Here is a 24,873-nt window from a genome sequence, read left to right as displayed (position 1 = left end):
CTTACCTTCGTCAAACGATGGCTGAGACTGTTTCCTCTTTGACCTCAATGTCAAGGATCCTTCTCCGTAGTCAACGCCCTTTGGTTTGCTCTTACCTAAGCTCAGGTCAATGGAAATTTCATCTTCCTCTTGAATGGAATACCTTGGCTTTATCCTTCTGCGCAATGGAACGTGGAAACTTTCCTCGAAATCTTCTTCGTCGTATGGCAACTCTTCTGCATCGCTTCCATCGTCGATAATCTCTTCGATCAGTGGACCATCGTCCTCAACTTCTTTCCTGATCTTAATTGTTTCTTGGCCAGCTTCTTCTGAATAAGTAAGCGGTTTAGGTTTATGTTTCAATTTAACCTTTCCGGACATGGATATTTCTTCTTCAGCGTAAGAGTCCAATTGAATCTTGAACTCTTGCTCCACGTCCTCCTTGGTCTTCGTTCTCTTTGGTCTGAACGTGACATTTTCGATGTCAGTGTACTCTGGAATTTCAACGCGCTTCTTGACTGGCCTCAACTTTCTGATGGTCACCTCTTGCGAATGCTCTTCCAAAGCTGGTTTGAATGGCGGTGGCTTTTTGGTGATTGTGAATTCTTGAATTTCGTCTTCAATTTGGACGACCTTCTTGATGGTAACTTCGTCGGCAGCTTCTTCCACCACCGGTTTTCTTGGCTTCTTTCGCTTGATCTTGACTTCTTCACTGGCTTCCTCCGGTTCCGGCGCTTGCTTAGGTTTCTTTTTGATCGTAAATTCCTCTGCAACATCTTCCGTTTCCACTACCGGTTTCTTTGGTTTGGATTTTTTAATGGTAAAGTCAATTACTTCTTCCTCTTCCTCTACAGGTTCTTGAGGCTGCAATTTTTTAATCGTAATTTCTTCTGCGTATTCTTCGGTCACAGGCTTCTTAGGTTTCTTTTTCTTAATTACAATTTCCTCGGTAATCTCTTCCTTCTGTTCCACAACTGGTTTCTTAATTGTAATTTCTTCAGAGACTTCCTCTTCAATTGGTTTCTTTGGCTTCTTTTTCTTGATAACAACTTCCTCCGAAATTTCTTCTGGTTCTTGCACCTCCAGTTTCTTAATTGTAATTTCCTCGGAAACTTCTTCCTTGGTGGGTTTCTTTGGTTTCTTCTTTTTGATTACAATTTCTTCGGATACTTCCTCGGGTTTCTCGACCTCTGGCTTTTTGATGGTTATCTCTTCGGAAACCTCTTCTACAACCGGCTTTTCTGGTTTCTTTTTCTTGATGACAATCTCTTCGGATACTTCTTCCTTCTCTTCTACTACAGGTTTCTTAATAGTCAACTCTTCGGCAACTTCTTCTTCAACGGGTTTCTTCGGTTTTTTCTTCTTGATGACAATTTCTTCTGAAACCTCTTCCTTCTGCTCCACCACAGGTTTCTTGATGGTTAACTCTTCGGCAACTTCTTCTTCGACAGGCTTCTTTGGTTTCTTCTTCTTGATCACGATTTCCTCCGTAATCTCTTCCTTTTCTTCCACTACCGGTTTCTTAATAGTCAATTCTTCGGCAACCTCTTCTTCCACAGGCTTCTTTGGTTTCTTCTTTTTGATGACTATTTCTTCAGAAACTTCTTCCTTCTCCACTGGTTTCTGAATTGTTATCTCCTCTGAAACTTCTTCTTCCACTGGCTTCTTTGGTTTCTTCTTCTTGATGATAACTTCCTCAGAAATATCTTCGGTTTCCACCACTTCCTCCACCGGTTTCTTAATTGTAATTTCTTCGGAAACCTCCTCGACGACGGGCTTCTTTGGTTTCTTCTTTTTGATGACAATTTCCTCGGAAATCTCTTCAGTTTCTTCAATAACCGGTTTCTTAATAGTAATTTCTTCCGCAACTTCTTCCTCGACGGGCTTCTTTGGTTTCTTTTTCTTTATAACTATTTCTTCGGAGATTTCTTCTGTCTCTTCGACGACAGGTTTTTTGATTGTAATTTCCTCTGCAACTTCCTCCACAACTGGTTTCTTTGGTTTCTTTTTCTTTATTACAATTTCTTCAGATGGTTCTTCGACTGTTTCGATCTTCTTTATCGTAATTTCTTCAGTTGGTTCATCAACCTTCGGCTCCGGTTTGATGGGTTTCATGATCACTATTTCCTCCGTCGGTTCTTCTACAATCTCTTCCTTCTTGATGGTGATTTCTTCTACCACCTCTTCGGGTTTCTGTTTTTTAGATTTCTTTTTCTTAATAATGATCTCCTCTGTAATCTCTTCCGTTTCCTTAGGTTTCAGAACAATCTCTTCAACGACATCTTCCGGAACAGGTTTCTTGTGTTTCTTTTTCGTAATGGTAACTTCTTCTGTTACTTCTTCGATTACTTTTTCGACTGGTTTCGGTTTTTCTTCTTCAATTACTTCCTCGATGATCACTGAGGGTTCTGGTTGTGGTTCCTCTTTGGGTACCTCCTCTTCAACGGCTTCTTCGATGATCGGTTGTTCTTCGACAGGTTCTTCTTTCATGATAGTTTCTTCAACCTCTACCTTGACCGGTTTTTTTGTTTTCTTCTTTTTAATCGTAATTTGTGTTTCCTCGGTTTCTTCCACCTTTTCAACGACAGGTTTTTCCAATTTCTTCGTTATAGTTATTTCCTCGACAACCTCCTCCTTGGGTTCTTCTGGTTTCTTGAATGGTTTAAGTTTAATTTCTTCGACTGGTTCTTCTGGTTTATCTCTCTTAGGAATTCTGAATTTAACTTCGGGTTCTTCCTGTTCCTCTTGCGGTTTTGGTACTCCCTTTTCCAAAGGAATTTCGATGATTTCCGGTTCGGGCTTAGGTTTCTTAGTCTTTTTAGGTTTGACTTTGGGTTCTTCGATCGGTTTTGATTTAGGTTCTTCCATTTTTGGAATATCTAATTCTTCAATTTCCGGTTCTTCCCGTTCAATATCGTACGGCTCGAACGGTTTAGTTTCCGGCCATTCCCGTTCTTTCTTTTCCTTCTTCGGTTTTTCCTCTGGTTCCTCCTTCTTGGGTTTCTTAATTTCCTCAACTTTCTCTTCTACAGGTTTCTCTGGTATTTTCTTAAGCTTGATAGGTTCTTCTACAATCTCCTCTTTTTCGGGAACCTTTCCTTTGCCAATCTTCAACGGCTTCACTTCTTCGGGAACTTCTTCCTTTGGTTTCTTGGGCTCCTTCTTTTGTTTGTAGAGATCGTCAACCTTTTCCAATTCCTTCTTCTTAAGCTCCTCCATTTCCAAATCGAACTTCTCCAAATCTTCTACATCTTTTTCGATATCCTTCAACTTGCGTCGTTTGGTCTTTGGCAATTTTTCAGCCTCTTTCATGTTTCTGGAGAGTATTCCATTTTCTTTGGTTATCGGTTCCATTTCTGAAATCACTGGTTTCCTTTCTGATTCGGATAATGGTGGGAAGTCGACGTAGTTTATGCGACTCTTAAGCAAGAATTTGGGTATTTGGGCGCTCTTGATTTCCTTCTTCTCTTGTGCTTTCGGTTTCTTCAACTTAATTTCAGCGAAGTTGATGGGTGCATCTTCGGGTTTGGTTATGATCAATTTCTGTGGTTTGATTTCCTTGCGAATAATTTTGATCGGTTTAAGTTGTTCGATAACCTCAGTTTTCTTCGGCTTTTCAGGAATCACCTCTTCCACCTTGACCTCCTCAAATTCTTCCTCCTCTACTTGAACTTCATCCTCAACATCTTCATGAGTTTTCTTTTGCCTTGGTTTCTTCTTGCGCTTAACAGTCCTGATGGTTTCAACTTCCTCGATAATCTTCTCCTCTTTTGGTTTGAAGACAATAGTCTCTTCAGGTTCCTCTGGTTTTTCTGGTTCCTCTTTAGGTTTCTTGAATGGTTTCAATGTGATTTGTTCGGGTTCTTCTGGTTCTTTATCCTTTTGCGGAATTCTAAACTTAACTTCAGGTTCTTCCTTTTCTCCTACAGGCTTAGGAACGCCCTTTTCCAAAGGAATTTCAATGACTTCAGGTTCTGGTTTTGGTTTCTTAGTCTTCTTTGGTTTCGGTTTAGGTTTCTCCTCTTGGACTACTTCTTTCTCAGGCATCTCTGGTAAATCAAGAACTTCTCTATCTGGAGATTCCCTGTCGATATCGAAGGGTTCGAAAGGCTCAACTTTAGGTTCCTTTGGTTCTTCTTTAATTTCTACAATAGGCTCTTCGGTTTTCTTTTTAATAACCGTTTTCTTGACCTCCTCGACTTCTTCTTTAGGTTTCTGAGGCACCTTCTTTAATTTAATATCTTCCACAACTTCCTCGACTTGCGGTACCTTACCCTTGCCGATCTTCAGCGGCTTAAGTTCTTCTGGTTTTTCTTCTTTGGGCTTTTTAGGTGCTGGTTTCATTTTGTACGCATCGTCAACCTTTTCAAGTTCGGTTTTCTTTGTTTCGTCAAATTCCAGATCAACCTTTTCCAGTTCTTCCATGACATGATCGATGTCCTTCAACTTTCTGCGTTTTGTTTTCAGTACCTTTTCAGCGTCCGCGACGTTTCGAGATAGAATGCCGTTATCCTTTACAACCGGTTCCAGTTGAGAAATATTTGGTTCCTGTAGAATTTCAGATAGAGGTGGGAATTTGATGTAATTGATTCTGCTCTTCAGCATGAACTTGGGAATCTTTGCTTGTTTGATTTCCTTCTTTTCTTGTGCCTTTGGTTTCTTTAATTTAATTTCAGCGAAATTAATCGGAGCATCTTCCGGTTTCGTGATTATTAACTTTTGCGGCTTCTGTTCTTTGCGCACTATCTTGATCGGTTTCAGTTCTACCGTTTCTGGTTTATCTTCCTTCTCCGGTTTCTTAACCTTCTTCTTTTTAATTTTCTCCGTAATAATTTCTTCGATAATCTCTTCCTGAACTTGGGGTTTCTTAATTTCCTCCTCTACGATTTCAGGCTTTTCTTCCTCTGGTGCATGTTTCTTCGGTTTCCTTCTTTTTATTTTCTCGATGGTAACAACTTCTTCTTCGATAATCTTTTCCGTCTTATCTACAACCTCGGATTTGTTCGGAGCTTCTGGTTCTTCCACCTCTGGTTTTTTCAAGTAAGAAACTTCTTCGGTGATAACCTCCTCTTCGGGTTGCTCTTCCTGTTCTTCTTCTTCTTTGGAGTCCTTAGGTTTCTTATGTTTGATCTTCTTCTTGGTCTTTACCACAGTAACAATTTCTTCCTCTTCGATCTTTTGTTTCTGAGGCACAAGTACTTCCTCCTCTTTCTCAACTTCCGGTTTTTCTTCTTTTTCAGATGGTTTCTTAAAAGGTTTCAATTTTATTTCTTCAGGTTGCGGTTCTGGAAGCTCCTTCTGTTTAATACGGAATTTAACTTCGGGTTCTTCTTCCGGTTCCTTGGGTTTCGGTACACCCTTCACAAGAGGAATTTCCACAGTCTCCGGTTCAGGTTTAGTTTTCTTGGAACGTTTGTATTTCTCGGGTTTGCCTTCTGGTTTTTCGGGTTCAATCTTTTCGGGCATCTCTGGTTCGAATACTTCCCTTTCTGGAGATTCCCTTTCGACATCATAAGGTTTGAACGGCTCTAATTTAGGTACTTCCTTAGGAATATCCTTAAGCTTTTCTTTGGTTTCCTCCTTAGGCTCTTTCTTTTTCTTCTCTACCGTTTCAACAGTTTCCTTTGGTTTCTCAGGAATCTTCTTCAGCTTGATATCTTCAATTTCGCTCTTTTCCTCGGGAATCTTGCCCTTGCCTATTTTCAGTGGCTTCAACTCCGGTGTTTCCTCTTCCTTGACCTTCTTCTGTGGTTTTAGTTTTTTGTATTCATCGTCGACCTTCTCCAGTTCCGTTTTCTTAATTTCATCGAGCTCCAAGTCCAATTTCTCCAGATCTTCGATACTCTTGTCGATGTCCTTCATTTTCCTTCTCTTCGTCTTGATAACTTTCTCGGCATCAGCGACATTGCGCGACAATACTCCGTTGTCTTTAACGACTGGAGCAAGTTTAGATATCTCCGGCTGCTTCAAGAGTTCTGAGAGCGGTGGGAAATCAACGAAACGAATTCTGCTCTTCAGTAGGAATTTAGGAAGTTTCGACCCGCGCCTTTCCTTCTGCTGAGGAATCTTTGGTTTCTTCAGTTTAATCTCCGCGAGGTTAACTGGGGCGTCTTCAGGTTTAGTTATCACCATTTTTTGTGGTTTTACTTCTTTCCTGTCCACCTTAATGGGCGTCAGTTTCTCTGGTTTTTCTTCGACCTTCTCTGGTTCTTCTGGTTTCTCTTCCTTCTCTTGCACTTTGGGTTTCTTCTTTTTGATTTTTTCAATTTTCTCTACAACTTCATCGATTTGCACGGTTTCTTCTTCGGGTTGCTCTTCTTCGACCAATTCAGGTTTTTCTGGTTCTTTAATTTTAGGTCTTCTAATTTTTCTTGTTTTCTTGACTACGGTCACATCTTCTTCAATCAGTTCATTGGCATCTTCGAATATCTCTTCGTCCTCGGGAATTTCCTCAACCGGTAGTTCTTCTACGGCTTCCTCGAATGTAACGTCTTCGGAAATTTCATCTTCTCCTTCGATGTCCTCGTGTTCTGCAGGTTTACCTACTTTTCCCTTAGTTTTCCTCCTGATCTTAATCACCTTCTTTTTAATCGGTTCTTCGTCACGTTTGAATTCAATACCTTCAGGTTTACCAACGTCTATCTCCTTTGGTTTTTCTTCTTCGTCGGGTTTAGGTTTCTTGAATGGTTTCAGTTTAATTTCTTCTGGTTCCTCCGGTAGTAATTCCTTTTGCTTGTATTTCAACTTAAGCTCAGGTGTTTCCTCTTCTTCCTTCGGTTTTGGTTTACCCTTGATCAATTCGATTTGTTCTACCTCTGGTTCCGGTTTCACCTTCTTGGTCTTTGGTTTCTTAACTTTTTCTTCCTTTGGTTTTTCTTCTTCAGGTTTCTCGAATTCCGGTTTCTCATACACTTCTCTTTCAGGTGATTCCCTGTCGATGTCAAACGGTTCAAACTTAAGACGTGTTGGTTCTTCTTCGTCCTTGATCTCCTTAACCTCAGGTTTCAGGACGTCCTTCTTAATCGGTTTCTTTTCCACTTCTTCAGGTTCTAATTTTTCCTTGTGAGGAACCTTCTTCAGTTTAATTTCCTCTGGAGTGAACTCCTCTTGAGGTACCTTTCCTTTACCAATCTTAAGTTTCTTAGGTTCTTCGACTTCAGGTTCTTTGGGCTTCTCCTTCTTCGGTTTCTGGTATAGTTCCTTATCCACTTTCTCAAGTTCCTTCTTGTGCAATTCTTCAAATTCCAGATCCAATTTTTCCAGATCCTCGAGACTCTTATCAACGTCCTTCAGTTTCCTACGTTTTGTTTTCATTACCTTTTCGGCGTCTTTTACGTTGCGAGACAGAACACCGTTATCTTTATAGACCGGCTCGAGTTGGGAGTACTTGGGTTTCTGTTGAGATTCCGTGATGGGAGGGAAAGTGACCAGAGTCATCCTACTTTTCAGCAAGAACTTGGGCACCTTTTTCTCCTTGATATCTTTCCTTTGCGGAATCTTCGGTTTCTTCAGCTTAATCTCTGCGAAGTTGAGCGGGCTATCTTCCGGCTTCGTTATGATCAATTTTTGTGGCTTAATTTCCTTACGGTCAATTTTGAGGGGCTCAAGTTTCTGCAACTTGGATTTCTTCGGTTTCTCAACCTCCTTTGGTTTCTCATCCTCAACTGGAACTTCTTCAATCGGTTTAACATCCTTGGGTTTCTTGATCTTTCTCTTCTTCTTTTCGATGGTCTCAATAGTTTCCTCCTCGATTTCTTCCGGTTTCTCATCGACGACTTCTTCGATCACTGGTTTCTCCTCTTTGGGTTTCTTGATCTTTTTCTTTCTCTTCTCGATGGTTTCAATGATCTCCTCTTCGATCTCAATGGGTTTCTCTTCGATGACTTCTTCGATAATCGGTTTTTCATCTTCAACTTCTTCGATGATCGGTTTATCATCTTCCTCGATCGGTTTATGCTTCTTGATCTTCTTCTTTTCTTCAACGATTTCTTCCTCGGTGACTTCTTCAATTATAGGCGCATCCTCTTCGACGGGATGCACTTCCTTGGGTTTCTTCACCTTCTTCTTTTTCTTCTCAACCACTTCGAGTTCCGGTTCGACGACTTCGACGGCCTTTGCAATCACCTCCTCTTCTTCGATTTTGTCCTCGTTCTTTTGCGACTCAACCACTGTCACAGATACATGCTCTTTTATATCTGTCACAGAAGAAGTTGCCTTATCAAAGACAATTTCGTCTGGTTTAACTTCACCTGTAATACAATATTGATTAACATATGATCCTACGAATCCGACGCTTAGTTCTATGGATGTGTTCTTACCTAGTGTACCGTCTAATAGTTGTGTTTCTGTGACTGTTTGAGATTCTGATAGTGGTGTAATCTTAACATCAGTATGTTCATGTGTGAGTGGTGTGTCTAATGTTGTGGTTTCTTCAACTTGTTGCGCTGTTTCTTGTAACTTCGGAACCTTACCAGTGAGCGGTTTTGTAATTTTAACCTTCTCTTGCTTATCTTTGATTACCTTGGCCTTCTTAGTTTTTGGTTTAACTTCGAATTCATCGACTATCTCTTCATCGATTGTTACCTCATCGAATTTAGACAGTTTTACGTTCACCTTGATTTCAGGAGATTTATCATCCTCGTGCACGGTAATAATCTCTGTTGTCTCGATTTGATCATCGTCTATAGGTTTTCTGATGACTCTCTTCTTAATAATTTTCTTCATCTTTTTACCCTCGATCACTTCTTCGACTACCTTTACTTCTTCGGGCAATTCTTCTAATTGTTCAATTTCAGGTTCTTGCTTGAATTCTTCAACGTCCTCCTCGGTAACCTTTACAGTTGTTACCGGTTCCTTTTCACCTTCCTGGATCGTTTCAATTTCTGTGATTTCTTCTTTAGGACCAGTTCTCTTTTTGATTACTCTCTTTTTGATCGTTTTCTGAGCGGGTTTTCCCTCTTCAGTTTTCACTTGAATCACAGTGATTTCTTCGGGTAACTCTTGGGTAACCTTGGCTTTGCGCATCTTAGGTAACGGTTCGAGAACTTCGGCATCTTCCAAGTCCTCGACAGTGTAAGTATGTACTTTGACTTCAGGTTGTTTGTCTTCTTCTTCAACAGTAACTATTTCGGTCACCTCTGTTTTCTTGTCTTTGGGTTTCCTGATAACGCGTTTCTTTGTTATTCTCTTAGTCGTGCCTTCTTCGTCAATAATTTCTGTTACTTTAACTTCTTCCGGTAATTCTTCGATTATGATGCTTTCGGGTAATTCCTCTTCGATGAACGGTTCTTCAAGTTCCTGCACTGTGACTGTGGTTACGGGTTCCTTTCCGTCCTCTTCGACGGTTATTATTTCCGTCACCTCTTCTTTCGGTTGTATCTGCTTCTTGATGACGCGCTTCCTCACCGTTTTCTTTTCAACCTTGCCCAGGTTGGAAACCACCTCAGTTACCGTAAATTCCTCGGGTAGTTCTTGAATTACCACTTTAGCTTCTTTCAGTTTTCTGTCGAACGGTTTCAGTTCGGTTAACTCATCGAAATCAATCGGTTTGGTTTTCAGAGGTTTCGAAGTTTTCACTTCTACAGTTGTTTTCGGTTTCTTGTCTTCCTCGTGAACAGTTGTGATTTCCGTTGTTTCCATTTCATCGCCTTTCGGTTTCTTGATTATCCTCTTCTTAATAATTTTCTTCGTCGAAACACCCCTATTATCGATGACCTCTGTAACGTTAATTACGTTAGGTAACTCTTCAATAACAACGGCTTCCTCTGGAAGCTCTTCGAACTTTTCAACCACATGCTCGGTAACTGTTACTCTGCTGACCGGTTTCTTGTCATCTTCTTGGACAGTTTCGATTTCCGTGATTTCTTCCTTTGGAGCAATGCGTTTCTTAATAACTCGTTTCTTCTCGATCCTCTCTACAGAGATTCCTTCCTTGCTAACAACCTGTGTTACAGTTATTTCTTCAGGAAGTTCATGAGTTAAGATGTGCGCCTTCTTGGCTTTCCTATCTTCGACTTCCAACTCTTCGATAGTTTCTTCAGGAATCGTCTTCAATCTCTTCACTCTGGAAGTTTTTATTATTATTTCCGGCGCATTATCGTCCTCAGTGATTGTTTCAATTTCCGTTATTTCAATGTCATCGTCATCTTTCGGTTTCTTGATGACCCTCCTCCTAACAGTTTTTCTGGAGCTCTTATCGCTGGTTATTATAATTTCCTCAGGCATTTCCTCGACAATTTCCGAATCATCCGGAATTTCCTCGATCAAATCAGGCTCATTGATTTCTTCTATTGTTACAGTCACTTTGGATGTGGGTTCATCGTCTCCTTCTTGAACCGTTACTATCTCCATTATTTCCTCTTTGGCGTGAATAGGCTTCTTTATTACTCGTTTCGTGGTGGTTCTCTTCACAGGCGCACCTTGTCTGGACACAGTTTCTGTTACAGTCACCTCTTCAGGCAACTCGTGCATAACAGGTTTAGCCTTATGTTTTTTGGTGGCGAAGGGTTCAATCACGTCTGTTTCTTCGTCGAAGTACTTAATTTTCTTACCCTTGCTTGTCTTAACGATTACCTCTTCGGGTTTATCGTCTTCGCAGATAGTTGTGATTTCGGTGGTTTCAACTTCCTTGTCCTTTGGTTTCTTGATAATACGTTTCTTAATTATCTTTCTGGTAATCTTTCCAGTTTCGTCCACCACTTGAGTAATATCAACCTTTTCCGGTAATTCTTCGATAACTTGAACGTTTTCTGGAATTTCTTCCACTTCCTCCAGCTCTTTTTCTACAATAGTGACGGTTGTTACTGGTTCTTGATCTTCTACTTCCGTTACTTCAATATTGGTGATTTCCTCTTTGGGAGCAATTCTCTTTTTGATGATACGTTTCTTCCTGATGACCTTAACTACTTCTCCTTCATTCGTCACCACTTCGGTTACCTTGACTTCTTCTGGTAATTCAACGATGAGCTCCTTGGCTTTCTTTGGTTTTATTTCTTGCGGTGTTAAATTTTCTACTGTCTCCAATACAGTTACTTCGGGTTCGTGGTCATCCTCTTCGACGACAGTTATCTCAGTGGTTTCCATTTTATCTCCTTTAGGTTTCTTAATCAGTTTCTTTTTGATTACCTTCTTCCTAACCACGTTATTTATCGTTACCAATTCGGTGGTAACTTGTTCTGGGGTTTCCTCTACGATCGTAGCCGTTTCCGGTATTTCCTCCTCAGGTTCAGAGAACTCTTCAACAGTTATCGTGGTTACTGGTTCTTCATCACCATATTGAAGGGTAATGATTTCCGTTACTTCTTCAGCAGGCGCCGTTATCTTCTTGATAACACGTTTCTTGATTGTTTTCTTTACCGGTTTTCCTTTATCGTCTTTTACCTGAACAACTTCTATTTCTTCAGGTAATTCGTGCATGGAAATCTTCCTCTTCGGTTTCTTACGTTTCTTATCCTTCATTTCAAACTCTGGAAGCACTAATTCGAACTTTGGTTCGTCTCTTTCATATCCTTTAGGTTTTCCAACATCCAAGTCCTTGTCGCCAGTAGGTTTCTCGTCTTTAGGTTTCTTAAATGGTTTCAGTTTAATAACCTCAGGTTCTTCCTCTGGTTTTTCCTTTTGTTTGTATCTCAATTTCAGATCCGGTTCTTCCTCCGGCTCAGTTTTCTTTGGAATTCCTTTCACGAGAATTGATTCTTCTGTTTCAGGCTTGTGCTCTGGTTTTGGTTTCTTGGTACGTTTGGGTTTCTCGGCATCCTTCGGTTCTTTAGGTTTGCGTTCGAAAGGTTCCAATTGTAATTCTTCAATTTCTCTATCTGTGCCATCAATGTCGTAAGGTTTGAACGGTTCCAAGTCGGGTCTTTCAACTTCTGGCAAATCAATCGGTTCCGGTTTTTTCGTCGGTTTCTCCTTCTTCTCCTTCTTAACAACTTCTTCTGGTTGCTTTTCTTTGGTTGGAATCTTTTTCAATTTAATGACTTCAGGAATCTCCTCCTCTTTGGGAACCTTTCCTTTTCCGATTTTCAGCGGTTTAGGTAATTCCTCTTCCTCTTTCGGTTTCTTTTCCGGCCGTTTGTATTTGTATTGTTCGTCCACGGATTCGGGTTCTTTTTTCTTCAATTCCTCGAACTCCAGATCGAGTTTTTCGAGGTCTTCGGTATCGTCCTTAACTGACTTCAATTTCCTGCGCTTAGTTTTCACAATCTTTTCAGCCTCCTTCATGTTCCTGGACAAAATACCATTGTCCTTTACCACTCTTGTTAATTCAGAGATCTTGGGCTTTTGCTCAGTCTCGGATTGCGATGGGAAATCGATGAACCTGATTCTGCTCTTCAGCCTGAACTTCGGAGTCTTTGATTTTTGCGGTGCTTTCGGGGTCGTTCTCTTTTTCTTAAGGAGCGACGGCAAATCTTCCACCTTGATAATCTCCGCTTTCATCGACTTTGGTTTAGAGATGAGCTGTATCTTTTGAGCTTCTGGTTTCTTTGGTTTTTCTTCGGTCGGTTTCTTTTTCGGTGCTTCGAATGTGGTAATTGTTGTTTCCGGTAATTTACCTTCTTCCTCTACGGTTGTGATTTCAGTTATTTCATCCTTTTCGTTATCTTTTGGCTTCTTCAATTTACGTTTCTTAATCGTTCTCTTTATAGGAATGTTGTTTTCGTCGAGGACTTCTTCCACTTTAACTTCTTCAGGTAATTCAATTACCTTAATAGGAACTTCCTCCTCGCCGATTTCTTCTTTGGCGTCTTCGATTATGTAGAATTGTTTGGGTTTATCCTTTTGTTCAACTGTAATAATGTCCGTGACTTTCTCTTTGCCGTCTTTTTTATCCTTAATTCTTCTCTTCTTGATAACTTTCTGTTCGATGACACCAGCTGTCTGCACTTGAACGACACTTACCAGCTCCGGATATTCTTCACAAGTTGCGTGCGCCATCTCTGGCTGCACAATATCAAAGTCCAGATATTCCTCTTGCATAATTTCCTCATATTGAGGCAACGACACAGCTTTCTTGAGAATTTCCAAACGTACCATATCAATAACTTCCTCCTCACTGTCGACATCATCTTTATGTGCCAGAGTCGGTACAAACAAGTATTTCTCCTTAGGCTGTTTCTTCTTTTTGATTTTCTTTGTGCGCCTCTTGATGAATTCTTCCTTGTCAACAGATTCTACCGTCACTTCAGTGATCGGCTCTTGACCATCCTCTTCGACAGTAGTAATTTCAGTTGTCTCAACTACTGGTCCAACTTCCTTATAGAACACCTTCTTTTTGGTGATTCGTTTCTTCGGTGTTTCTTCGTTGGTATCAATTTCTATGACTTGATCATCATCTGGTATTTCCTCTATAACTGGTGTAGCGAAGACGATTTCTTCCAAAGGTGTTTCAGATTCTGTCACATTAACAGTGGTATCGACAACTTGTCCGTTCTCTTCAACGGTGACGATCTCTGTACTTTCCATCTTTTTACCGGTGCGTTTGCGGATAACTCTAGTCTTTATGACCTTCTTCAATGGTCCCTCCGGAGTTTCGCTTTCAACTGTTTGCAGTTGAACCGGCAATTCTTCAATGTAAACCGGATATTCGATGGTTTCTTCCTTGTCCACAGATTTCTTCTTCTTGAGTTTCCTCTTGATCTTCTCGAGCTTTTCTTCCGCCGTTAAATGCTTCTTAGGCTCTTCTTCAGTTGGTTTCAGTTTTTCGATAACCTCTTCACCAACTGGTATTTCCTCGGGCTTTTTCTTTTTAATCTTACGCGTCTGTTTAGTTTCTTCAGGTGTTTCCTCTTGTATTTCAACGAATGTAACAGGTTTCTGTCCATCTTCAACGACTGTAACAATTTCAGTGGTTTCCTCTTTGCCAGCCTTGCGTCTCTTAATAATTCTCCTCTTGGTTATCTTAGTTTTCTGTACTCCCTCAGGAGTGATGGTTTCGGTAATCTGTATTTTCTCAGGCAATTCCTCGATGTATTCAGGTTCCACGAATTCTTCCGGTGTTTCCGTTTCATGCACGGTAACAATAGTTTCAGGTTCCTTACCTTCCTCTTCAACTGTAACAATTTCCGTGGTCTCTTCCTTACCTGGTTTGCGCTTCTTGATGACACGCTTTTTAATATGTTTCTTCGTGATTGTACCTAACGGTGTTTCGGTTTCGATAACCTTAAGTTCTACGGGAAGTTCGGTGATTTCTTCTGGTTGTTGTTCGACTTGTAGTGATTCGGTGATTTCTTCCAGAGGAACGGTAGTTTCTTCGACGGTGACTAGAGTTTCGGGACTCTTTCCTTCCTCTTCGACAGTAACGATTTCGGTGATTTGCTGTTTGGAACCTGTGCGCTTTTTAATTACTCGCTTTTTGACGATTTGCTTCTTAAGTGTTCCTTCCGGAGTTTCTACTTCTACCACCTTAACTTCGTGCGGTAATTCTTCTATGTATTTCGGCATGATGTATTCTTCCGGTTGTTCGGTTTCTGTTACGGTAACTGCAATTTCTGGAGCTTTGTCATCCTCTTCGACGGTCACTATTTCCGTTCTTTCTTCTTTGACGCCCTTTCTACGTTTGATGACGCGTTTCTTGACAATTTTCTTGTGCTTCGTGCCATCCAGAGAATAGCTCTCGGTTATTTTAATTTCTTCTGGTATTTCGATGATGTATTGGGGAGTTATGAATTGCTCCTCCTCTGGTACGTCCTCTTCTTGCACAGTCACAGTGGTCTCAGGTTCTTGATCTTCAATTTCCGTTGTAACTATTTGCATAACTTCTTGCTTGTTGCCCTTACGTTTTTTGATTACCCGCTTTTTGACAATACTTACACTTTCTGTACCGTCCGGTTTAATCGTTTCGGTCACCTTTATTTCTTCGGGAAGTTCTTCGACGTGATCCGGCTGTTCCTCTACTTCACCTGTTTTAATTACCTTGCGCTTTTTGGTTACCCGTTTCTTGTGAACAGTTGTTTCTTCCTGCTCAACGACCTCGGGTCGTTTGAACAGAGCTTTCTTAATAAATTCCGCCCTAACAGTGTCAATAATGTCTTGTTCATCTTTTAAGTGTTCTTTGTTTGCGAGTGTGGGAACGAAAAGATATTTCGGTTCTTCAGAGTCGTCGGGTTGTTGTTGTTTCTTTTTGGGTTCTTGTTTTCGTGTTTTCTTGTGTATGTGTTCTTGTGGTTTGGTAGTATCTGGTGTGGTGGTGGTGATGGTGGTTGTAATATCTTCTTCGGGTGTTGTAAGTGTTTGTGTGGTGACTTTCACGCTCGTTTCCGGTTCCTTACCTAATTCCTCCACCGTTATAATTTCAGTGGTTTCCTGTTTCGGTCCTTTGCGTTTCTTAATCGTACGTTTCTTAACTACTTGTTCAGTTCTCACACCCTCATCAGTAATAATCTCTTTCACCTCAACTACTTCAGGCAACTCATCGATGCTTTCCTCGACGGGAAGATCTACTTCTTTTACGGTCACCGTGGTCTCAGGCTTCTTGCCTTCCTCCTCCACGGTTACGATCTCCGTTGTTTCTTGCTTGCCAGGTTTGTGCTTCTTGATGACGCGTTTTTTGCTAATACGTTTCTTGGAAGTTCCATCAACGGAAACGATCTCTGTGACTTTCATCTCCTCTGGGAATTCCTCGATAAATTCTGGTTGAACAAATTTATTCTCGATAGTTTCGTATTCTACCGGAACTTCCTTTTCTTGAACAGTTACAGTGGTCGTCGGTTCTTCTCCCTCTTCTTCGACGGTTACAATTTCAGTGGTTTCCTCTTTACCAGGCTTATGTTTCTTGATGACACGTTTCTTAACGATACGTTTCTTTTGCACGCCTTCGTGAGTGACCACTTCTGTGACCTTCACATCTTCTGGTATCTCTTCGATGTACACAGGACGAATTGGAGCTTCTTCGAATGGCGCTTCAAATTCCTCAACAGTAACAGTGGTTACCGGTTCGAGGCCTTCTTCTTCTAAAGTGACGATTTCGGTGGTTTCCTGTTTTCCGTGTTTTTTACGTTTAATTACCCTCTTCTTAACAACTTGTTTCCTATGGGTACCTTCTGGTGTAACGATTTCAGTAACCTTAATTTCTTCTGGTAATTCCTCAATGTACTGTGGTTTTTCTTCGACCGGTGCAAATTCTTCCGGAGTTTCAATTTCTTCAACGGTGACGGTAGTCTTAGGAGCTTCACCTTCCTCCTCGACGGTTACAATTTCGGTGCGTTCCTGTTTCACGCCCTTGCGCTTTTTGATCACCCTCTTCTTGATGACCTTTTGTTTAATTCCTTCCGGAGTTACGGTCTCAACAATTTTAACTTCCTCAGGAAGCTCTTCTATGTATTTGGGTTTAACCCACTCTTCTTCAGTTGGTTTGAAATCTTCCGGAGCATCGAGTTCTTCAACGGTAACAGACGTTTCCGGTTGTTTACCGTCTTCCTCGACTGTTACGATTTCCGTTTGCTCTTGCTTGTGTCCCTTGTGCTTCTTGATTACGCGCTTCTTGACAGTGCGCTTCTTGATTCCTTCGGGAGTAATCGTTTCAGTGATTTTAATCTCCTCCGGAAGTTCTTCGATATATTCAGGCTTCTCTTGTTGAATTTCTTCTTCCTCAGGTTTCTTAGATTTGCGTTTCTTAATCGTTTTCTTCTTAATCACGGTCTCCTCCTCATTTTCCTCGACTCTTTCAGGTTGTTTGTACAGAGCCTTTTTAATAAATTCGGCGCGTGCTTCATCTATAAGTTCTTGCTCCGTTTTCGGTTTGTTCGCCAGGGTAGGTACGAAAAGGTATTTTGGTTCTTCTTGTTTCGGTCCATCGACTTCTTCGATTGTTACCGAAGTTTCGGGTTTTTTGCCCTCTTCCTCCACGGTAACGATTTCCGTTTTCTCCGTCTTGTCACCCTTCTGTTTTTTGATGATCCTCCTTTTCACAACCTTCTTTTTAGTAATGCCTTCCGGAGTCGTTGTCTCGACGACTTTAACTTCTTCCGGCAATTCTTCAATGTATTCAGGTCTAATAGATTTCCTCTTTACTGGTTTAAATTCTTCTGGCGCTTCGTATTCTTCAACAGTTACAGTAGTTTCCGGTTTCTTGCCTTCCTCTTCGACAGTAATGATTTCCGTTTTCTCCTCCTTATCGCCTATTTGCTTCTTAATCACGCGCTTCTTAATGATTTTCTTCTTCCTAACACCTTCGCGAGTTACGGTTTCGGTGACTTTCACCTCTTCCGGTAATTCCTCGATGTATTCGGGTTCAATTAATTTCTGTTCCTTAGGTTTGTACTCTTCAGGAACTTCATATTCCTCTACGGTAACGGAAGTTTCTGGTGCCTTTCCTTCTTCCTCCACAGTTACAATTTCAGTGCGTTCCTGCTTATCGCCCTTCTGTTTCTTGATGACACGAGTTTTAACAATCTTCTTCTTTTTGATACCTTCACGAGACACGGTCTCTGTGATTTTAACCTCTTCGGGAAGTTCTTCGACATATTTAGGTTTAATGGAGAGCAATTCGGTGGGTTTAATTTCTTCCGGTGCATCGAATTCTTCCACAGTTACAGAAGTCTTCGGTTTTTTACCATCTTCTTCCACAGTTACAATTTCGGTGCGCTCTTCCTTTCCGCCCTTTTGCCTCTTGATAACACGTTTTTTGGTGACCTTCTGTTTAATGCCTTGCGGTGTCACAGTCTCGACTACCTTAATTTCTTCTGGGAGTTCTTCCACATATTCAGGTTTCAGTTCTTCGATCGGTTTAATCTCCTCAGGTACTTCGTATTCTTCAACGTTGACTATAGTTTCGGGTGCTTTTCCTTCTTCTTCCACAGTTACAATTTCAGTTCTTTCTTGCTTGTGTCCCTTTTGCTTCTTGATAACACGAGTTTTAATAAGTTTCTTCTTCGTGATACCTTCGCGCGTTACAGTTTCAGTTAATTTAACTTCTTCAGGAAGTTCCTCAATGTATTCAGGTTTAACAGATAATTTCCTAATTTGTTTCAACTCTTCAGGCATCTCGTATTCTTCTACGGTGACTTGGGTTTCGGGTTTCTTGCCCTCCTCTTCGACAGTGATAATTTCAGTTCTCTCCTCTTTAGGTCCCTTCTGTTTCTTGATTACCCTCTTCTTGATTACCTTCCTTACTGTGGTTCCTTCAGGCGTTACGATTTCAGTGACTTTAACTTCTTCGGGAAGTTCTTCGATAGATTCCGGCTTGACGAACTTGTGATCAATTTGTTCGTAAGTCACTGGCACCTCTTCGACGGAGATTGTGGTCTCCGGTGCCTTTCCATCTTCCTCGACGGTGACAATTTCAGTTTTTTCTGTTTTACCTCCAATTTGTTTCTTAATGACGCGCCTTTTGATGATCTTTTTCTGTTTAACGCCTTCGCGTGTCACAGTTTCGGTAACCTTAACTTCTTCAGGAAGTTCTTCGATATATTCGGGCTTGATGGATTTACGTTTGGTAATCTTAAACTCTTCAGGAACTTCGTATTCCTCAACGGTAACCTTAGTTACCGGTTCCTTGCCTTCCTCTTCTTCAGTCACAATTTCGGTGCGTTCCTCTTTAGGTCCTTTCTGTTTCTTAATAACACGTTTCTTGATTATTTTCTTCTTCCTGATACCTTCCGGTGTTATAGTTTCGGTGACTTTAACATCCTCCGGTAGTTCTTCGATTGTTAATTGTTCGGGCTCCCTCGGTTCGTATTCCGGAGTCTCTTTTTCTTGAACTGTTACGGTAATTTCTGGTTGTTTGCCTTCTTCTTCCACAGTTACAATTTCTGTGCTTTCTTGTTTTCCGCCTTTGTGTTTCTTGATGACACGCTTCTTGATAATCTTCTTATGTTTAACGCCTTCCCTAGTCACAGTCTCGGTAACCTTGACTTCTTCGGGCATTTCCTCAATATATTCGGGTTCCTCAGGTTTGTATTCAATGGGTTTGTATTCTTCGGGCATTTCGAATTCTTCAACTGTCACCGAAGTTTCCGGCTTCTTGCCTTCTTCCTCAACAGTGACAATTTCAGTTCGTTCTTGTTTCTGACCCTTTTGCTTCTTGATTACTCTGGTTTTGATAATCTTCTTCTTTTTCACGCCCTCGTGAGTTACTGTTTCTGTTACCTTAACGTCTTCGGGAAGTTCTTCAATGAAATCAGGTTTGATGGATTCACGTTTGATCGGTTTAAATTCTTCCGGAACATCGTATTCTTCAACAGTGACGGAAGTTTCTGGTTCTTTGCCATCTTCCTCAACAGTAACAATTTCAGTTTTTTCTTCCTTTCCGCCAACCTGTTTCTTGATCACCCGTTTCTTAATGATTTTCTTCTGCTTAGTTCCCTCGCGAGTAACAACTTCGCTTACTTCAACTTCCTCTGGAAGTTCTTCTATGAGCTCAGGTTTAACAGATTTACGTTTGGTTATCTTAAACTCTTCAGGAACTTCGTATTCTTCAACGGTAATGGATGTTTCCGGCTCTTTGCCCTCCTCTTCAACCGTTACAATTTCCGTTTTCTCTTCCTTGTCACCTATTTGCTTTTTAATGACACGCTTCTTAATGATTTTCTTTTTCTTTGTTCCCTCGCGTGTTTCCACTTCTGTTACCTTGACTTCCTCGGGAAGCTCTTCGACATACTCTGGTTTCAGAGATTTGCGTTTGGTTATTCTGAACTCTTCGGGAACTTCGTATTCCTCAACAGTGACAGTGGTCTCTGGTTCTTTGCCTTCTTCCTCGACGGTGACAATTTCTGTTTTTTCCTCCTTATCACCGATTTGCTTTTTGATGACTCTGGTTTTAACGATCTTCTTCTGCTTCTTGCCTCTGTGAGAAACGACTTCAGTCACTTTAACTTCTTCGGGAAGTTCCTCGATGTATTCCGGTTTAATGGATTTTCGTTTGGTGATCCTGAATTCTTCAGGAACCTCGTATTCCTCAACGGTAACTTTAGTTTCCGGTTCCTTTCCTTCCTCTTCCACAGTCACTATTTCAGTTTTCACTTCCTTGTCACCAACTTGTTTCTTGATAACTCTGGTTTTAACAGTTTTCTTTTGTTTCTTACCTTGATGTGAGATAACTTCAGTTACCTTCACTTCTTCAGGTAGTTCTTCGATGTACTCTGGTTTCAGTGACTTGCGTTTAGTAATTCTGAATTCTTCCGGAACTTCGTACTCCTCAATAGTAACTGTAGTCTCGGGTTTCTTGCCTTCTTCCTCGACAGTAACAATTTCAGTTTTCTGTTCCTTGTCTCCCACTTGTTTCTTGATGACGCGTTTCTTGGTGGTTTTCTTTTCTTTAGCTCCAGTCTGAGTAATCACTTCCGTCACCTTGACTTCTTCTGGAAGTTCCTCGATATATTGCGGTTTGATCGATTTACGTTTAGTTATCTTAAACTCTTCCGGAACTTCATATTCCTCAACTGTTACCGTGGTTTCTGGTTCTTTTCCTTCCTCCTCAACAGTTGTTATTTCTGTCTTTTCTTCTTTGTCACCAATTTGTTTTTTGATAACACGTTTTCTGATGGTCTTCTTTTGCTTCGTGCCTTGGTGAGAAACAACTTCAGTCACATTAATCTCTTCTGGAAGTTCTTCGATGTAATCTGGTTTAATCGATTTGCGTTTAGTGATCCTGAATTCTTCAGGTACTTCGTATTCTTCAACGGTGATAGAAGTTTGCGGTTCTTTACCTTCCTCTTCGACCGTAACGATTTCTGTTGTCTGCTCTTTGTCACCAACCTGCTTCTTGATCACACGTTTCTTGACGATTTTCTTCTGCTTAACGCCGTGTGTAACCACTTCAGTAACTTTAACTTCTTCGGGCATTTCTTCGATGTATTCCGGTTTAAGAGACTTGCGTTTTGTGATTCTGAATTCTTCTGGCACTTCATATTCCTCAACGGTAACTGTGGTTTCGGGCTTTTTGCCGTCTTCCTCAACTGTAACGATTTCGGTTTTCTCTTCCTTATCGCCAATTTGTTTTTTTATGACGCGTTTCTTGATAATTTTCTTTTGCTTCTTGCCACGAATATCAATTACTTCGGTGACTTTAACTTCTTCAGGAAGTTCTTCGATTATTTCGGGTTTCAATGATGGTCGTTTATCAATCGTGAATTCTTCCGGAACTTCGTATTCCTCAACAGAAACCTTTGTTTCTGGTTGCTTTCCTTCCTCTTCCACTGTAACAATCTCGGTTTTCTCTTCTTTCCCACCCTTCTGGCGTTTGATCACGCGTTTCTTGATGATCTTCTTTTGTTTAACACCTTTATCTGTCACGACTTCGGTGACTTTAACTTCCTCAGGAAGTTCCTCGATGAACACAGGTTCTTGTTTGAGGGGTTTATATTCTTCAGGTACTTCGTACTCCTCAACTGTTACAGTGGTTTCAGGTTTCTTGCCTTCTTCCTCGACTGTGACAATTTCTGTTTTTTCTTCCATGTTACCCTTTTGTTTCTTAATAACGCGTTTCTTGATTATCTTCTTCCTCCTAACACCGGTATCTGTAATCTCTTCGGTTACTTTCACCTCTTCGGGAAGTTCTTCAATAATTTCTTGTGGTTTAAATTCTTCTAATTCTTCCACAATTTCTTCTGGGGCAGTTTTTTCCTCAACAACAGTTTTAACGATTTTCTTCTTAATTATTTTCTTCTGTTTGATTCCTTTGTCGGTCACCTCTTCGGTAACTGTAACTTGTTCAGGGTATTCTTCAATAACTTCCGGTCTGTACTTGACTGGACCTTCTTGGACAGTAACTGTTGTTTCTGGAAGCTTTCCTTCCTCCTCAACTGTAACGATTTCTGTTGTTTCCTGTTTACCACCAATTTGCTTTTTGATAACACGTTTCTTGATTGTTTTCTTCTGCTTAACACCTTCGTGAGAAATTACTTCTGTTACCTTCACTTCCTCAGGCATTTCCTCGACGTATTCGGGTTTGATGGATTTGCGTTTAGTGATCCTGAATTCTTCCGGAACTTCATATTCCTCAACTGTAACTGTGGTTTCTGGCGCTTTGCCTTCTTCTTCGACTGTGGTTATCTCGGTTTTCTCTTCCTTATCACCGATTTGCTTCTTGATGATGCGTTTCTTGATGGTCTTCTTTTGTTTAACACCGTGACGCGTCACAACCTCGGTAACTTTCACTTCTTCCGGCATTTCTTCAATGTATTCCGGTTTTTCTGGTTTTTCCTCGGTGATTTTGAATTCTTCGGGTACTTCGTATTCTTCGACGCAAACAGTGGTTTCAGGTTCTTTTCCTTCAACTTCGACTGTTACGATTTCGGTTCTCTCTTGCTTGTCACCCTTCTGTTTCTTGATTACCCGGGTCTTGGTGATCTTTTTCTCCTTCTTGCCTTGGTGCGAAACGACTTCGGTCACCTTAACTTCTTCTGGTAATTCCTCGATGATTTGCGCTTTAACGCGCTTCGGTTTGATCGATTTGATCTCCTCGGGAATTTCATATTCCTCGACTGTAACTGTTGTTTCTGGTTTCTTTCCTTCCTCTTCGACCGTAACGATTTCAGTCTTTTCTTCCTTGTTGCCGCGTTGCTTCTTAATCACGCGTTTCTTGATAACTTTCTTTTGCTTCCTGCCGCGAGTATCAACCACTTCGGTGACGTTAACTTCTTCAGGAAGTTCTTCGATGAAATCAGGTTTCTCTTCGATTGGTTTAAACTCTTCGGGTACTTCGTACTCTTCAACTGTAACTGTGGTTTCCGGTTCCTTTCCTTCCTCTTCGACAGTGACAATTTCCGTCTTCTCCTCCTTGTCACCCTTCTGCCTCTTAAGGACGCGCTTTTTGACAATTCTCTTTTGCTTCTTGCCACTCAAGGTTTTAACTTCAATAATCTTAACCTCTTCGGGAAGTTCTTCGATGACCTGAGGCTCCTCCGGTTTGTATTTAATTTGCTTGAACTCTTCGGGCACTTCGTATTCTTCAACTGTGACCGAAGTTTCCGGTTGTTTGCCTTCCTCCTGTACTGTCACAATTTCAGTTTTCTCTTCCTTGCCGCGTTTCTGCTTCTTGATGATTTTCTTTTTGATGATCCTCTTTCGCTTAACGCCTTCCTGATCAACGTATTCTGTCACCTTCACTTCTTCAGGAAGCTCTTCGACTTCCACTGGTTTTTCTTCGAGCGGTTCTAGCTGCTCGAAAACGGTGACCTTCGTCTCCGGTTGTTTACCATCTTCCTCAACAGTAACGATTTCAGTCGTCTCCTGTTTCTCACCCTTCTGCTTCTTAATGACGCGAGTTTTGATGGTCTTCTTCTGTTTCACACCTTCATGTGAAACAGTTTCTGTGACTTGCACCTCTTCCGGAAGTTCTTCGACGTATTCAGGTTTAAGCGATTTGCGTTTAGTGATCTTAAATTCCTCAGGAACTTCGTACTCTTCGACTGTAACTTGAGTTTCCGGTTGCTTACCTTCCTCCTCGACAGTCACAATCTCAGTCCTTTCCTGCTTGTCGCCCTTCTGCTTCTTAATAACGCGAGTTTTAACCACCTTCCTTTGTTTCACACCTTCGTGAGAAACAGTTTCGGTTACCTTAACTTCCTCGGGAAGTTCCTCGACGTATTCCGGTTTCAAAGATTTACGCTTGGTGATTTTAAATTCTTCAGGAACCTCGTATTCTTCTACAGTAACGGAAGTTTCTGGTTCTTTTCCATCTTCTTCGACAGTCACAATTTCTGTCCTCTCCTGTTTGTCACCCAACTGCTTTTTAATTACTCGCGTTTTGGTGATTTTCTTTTGTTTGGTACCTTGGTGCGTTACCACCTCGGTTACCTTAACCTCTTCAGGCAATTCCTCGATCAATTGCGCTTTCACTGATTTGGGTTTCTTCGGTTTGAATTCTTCGGGCGATTTGTATTCTTCTACTGTAACTGTAACTTCCGGCACCTTACCCTCTTCTTCCACCGTTACAATTTCGGTGGTTTCTTCTTTGCCTGGTTTCTGTTTTTTGATCACACGCTTCTTGGTGATCTTCTTCCTCCTGACACCTTCGGTGACGTCTTCGGTTACTTTAACTTCTTCCGGTAGTTCTTCGATGTAAAGCGGTTCCTCTTCGATTTGTTGGAATTCCTCCGGCACTTCGTATTCTTCCACTGTAACCGTTGTTTCTGGCTCCTTACCAGCTTCCTCAATAGTAACGATTTCCGTGCGTTCTTGTTTTTGACCTCTGTGTTTCTTGATCACTCGCTTCTTGATGACCTTTTTGTCCTCAAGGATTTTAACTTCTTCCGGGAGTTCTTCCACGTATTCTGGTTCGGGCGATGTTGGTTTGTATTCTTCCGGCACTTCGTATTCTTCCACTGTAACTGTAGTTTCAGGTTCTTTGTCTTTTTCGACGACCGTTACGATTTCGGTCCTCTCTTGTTTGTCTCCCCTGTGTTTCTTGATTACACGCTTTTTGGTAAGTTTCTTTTGTTTCACGCCTTCGTCGTCAAATACCTCGGTAATTTTAACTTCCTCTGGAAGCTCCTCTATGTAACTCGGCGTTACGACTTCGGCGGTTTCGTCGTCCGTGTGGACTTCCTGAATTAGCACTTCGCTCTTTGGCTCTTCGATATCTTCTGGCTTTCGTTCGTGGATGACTTCGTCAATGATGACGTCGCCTTGATCACCTTTCTGTTTCTTAGATTTTTTAATGATGGTGCGTTTCGTGACCACAGTTGTAGCAGTTTCGCTACCTGGTGTGGATTTGAAAGTAGTTATGATCTCTTCAGATTGTTCGTGTTTTGGTGTGCTAGTGTCAAAACGAACATCGGGTGAGGTCTGTTCTAGTATTGTATGGGTTTTATCGGTCTGTGTGATTGTTGCACGTGTTGTGTGTATAGCAAGTTCGTCCAGTTGACCTGCAATTTTATATATGTTAATGTAGTTTTATATATCATTTGTACAGTATTTGGCATTTTTTGATAATTGTGAAGGTGATGATTGGTGATG

General features: G+C 41.2%; 1 protein-coding gene across 6 annotated transcripts in view; it reads right to left on the bottom strand.

Annotated features, from left to right (window-relative positions):
* The window catches only part of LOC108561546 (titin-like), a 70,475-nt gene that overhangs the window by 4,698 nt on the left and 40,904 nt on the right, over positions 1-24,873 (bottom strand). For 3 of the 6 annotated variants that reach the window (XM_017919531.1, XM_017919532.1, XM_017919534.1), the window contains 2 exons: positions 8,298-24,782; positions 6-8,228 (listed from right to left, as the gene is read on the bottom strand). In XM_017919531.1, coding sequence (XP_017775020.1) covers positions 6-8,228; positions 8,298-24,782 — 24,708 coding nt within the window. The remainder of the gene's footprint in view (positions 1-5; positions 8,229-8,297; positions 24,783-24,873) is intronic. The other 3 variants (XM_017919535.1, XM_017919537.1, XM_017919533.1) reach the window with 2 other exon arrangements.

The sequence above is a fragment of the Nicrophorus vespilloides genome, unplaced genomic scaffold, assembly GCF_001412225.1.
Source record: "Nicrophorus vespilloides isolate i.1.1-1 unplaced genomic scaffold, Nicve_v1.0, whole genome shotgun sequence".
NCBI lineage: Eukaryota > Metazoa > Arthropoda > Insecta > Coleoptera > Silphidae > Nicrophorus > Nicrophorus vespilloides.
The sequence above is the reverse complement of the archived record's forward strand: the minus strand, read 5'-3'. Positions and strand labels throughout refer to the sequence as shown.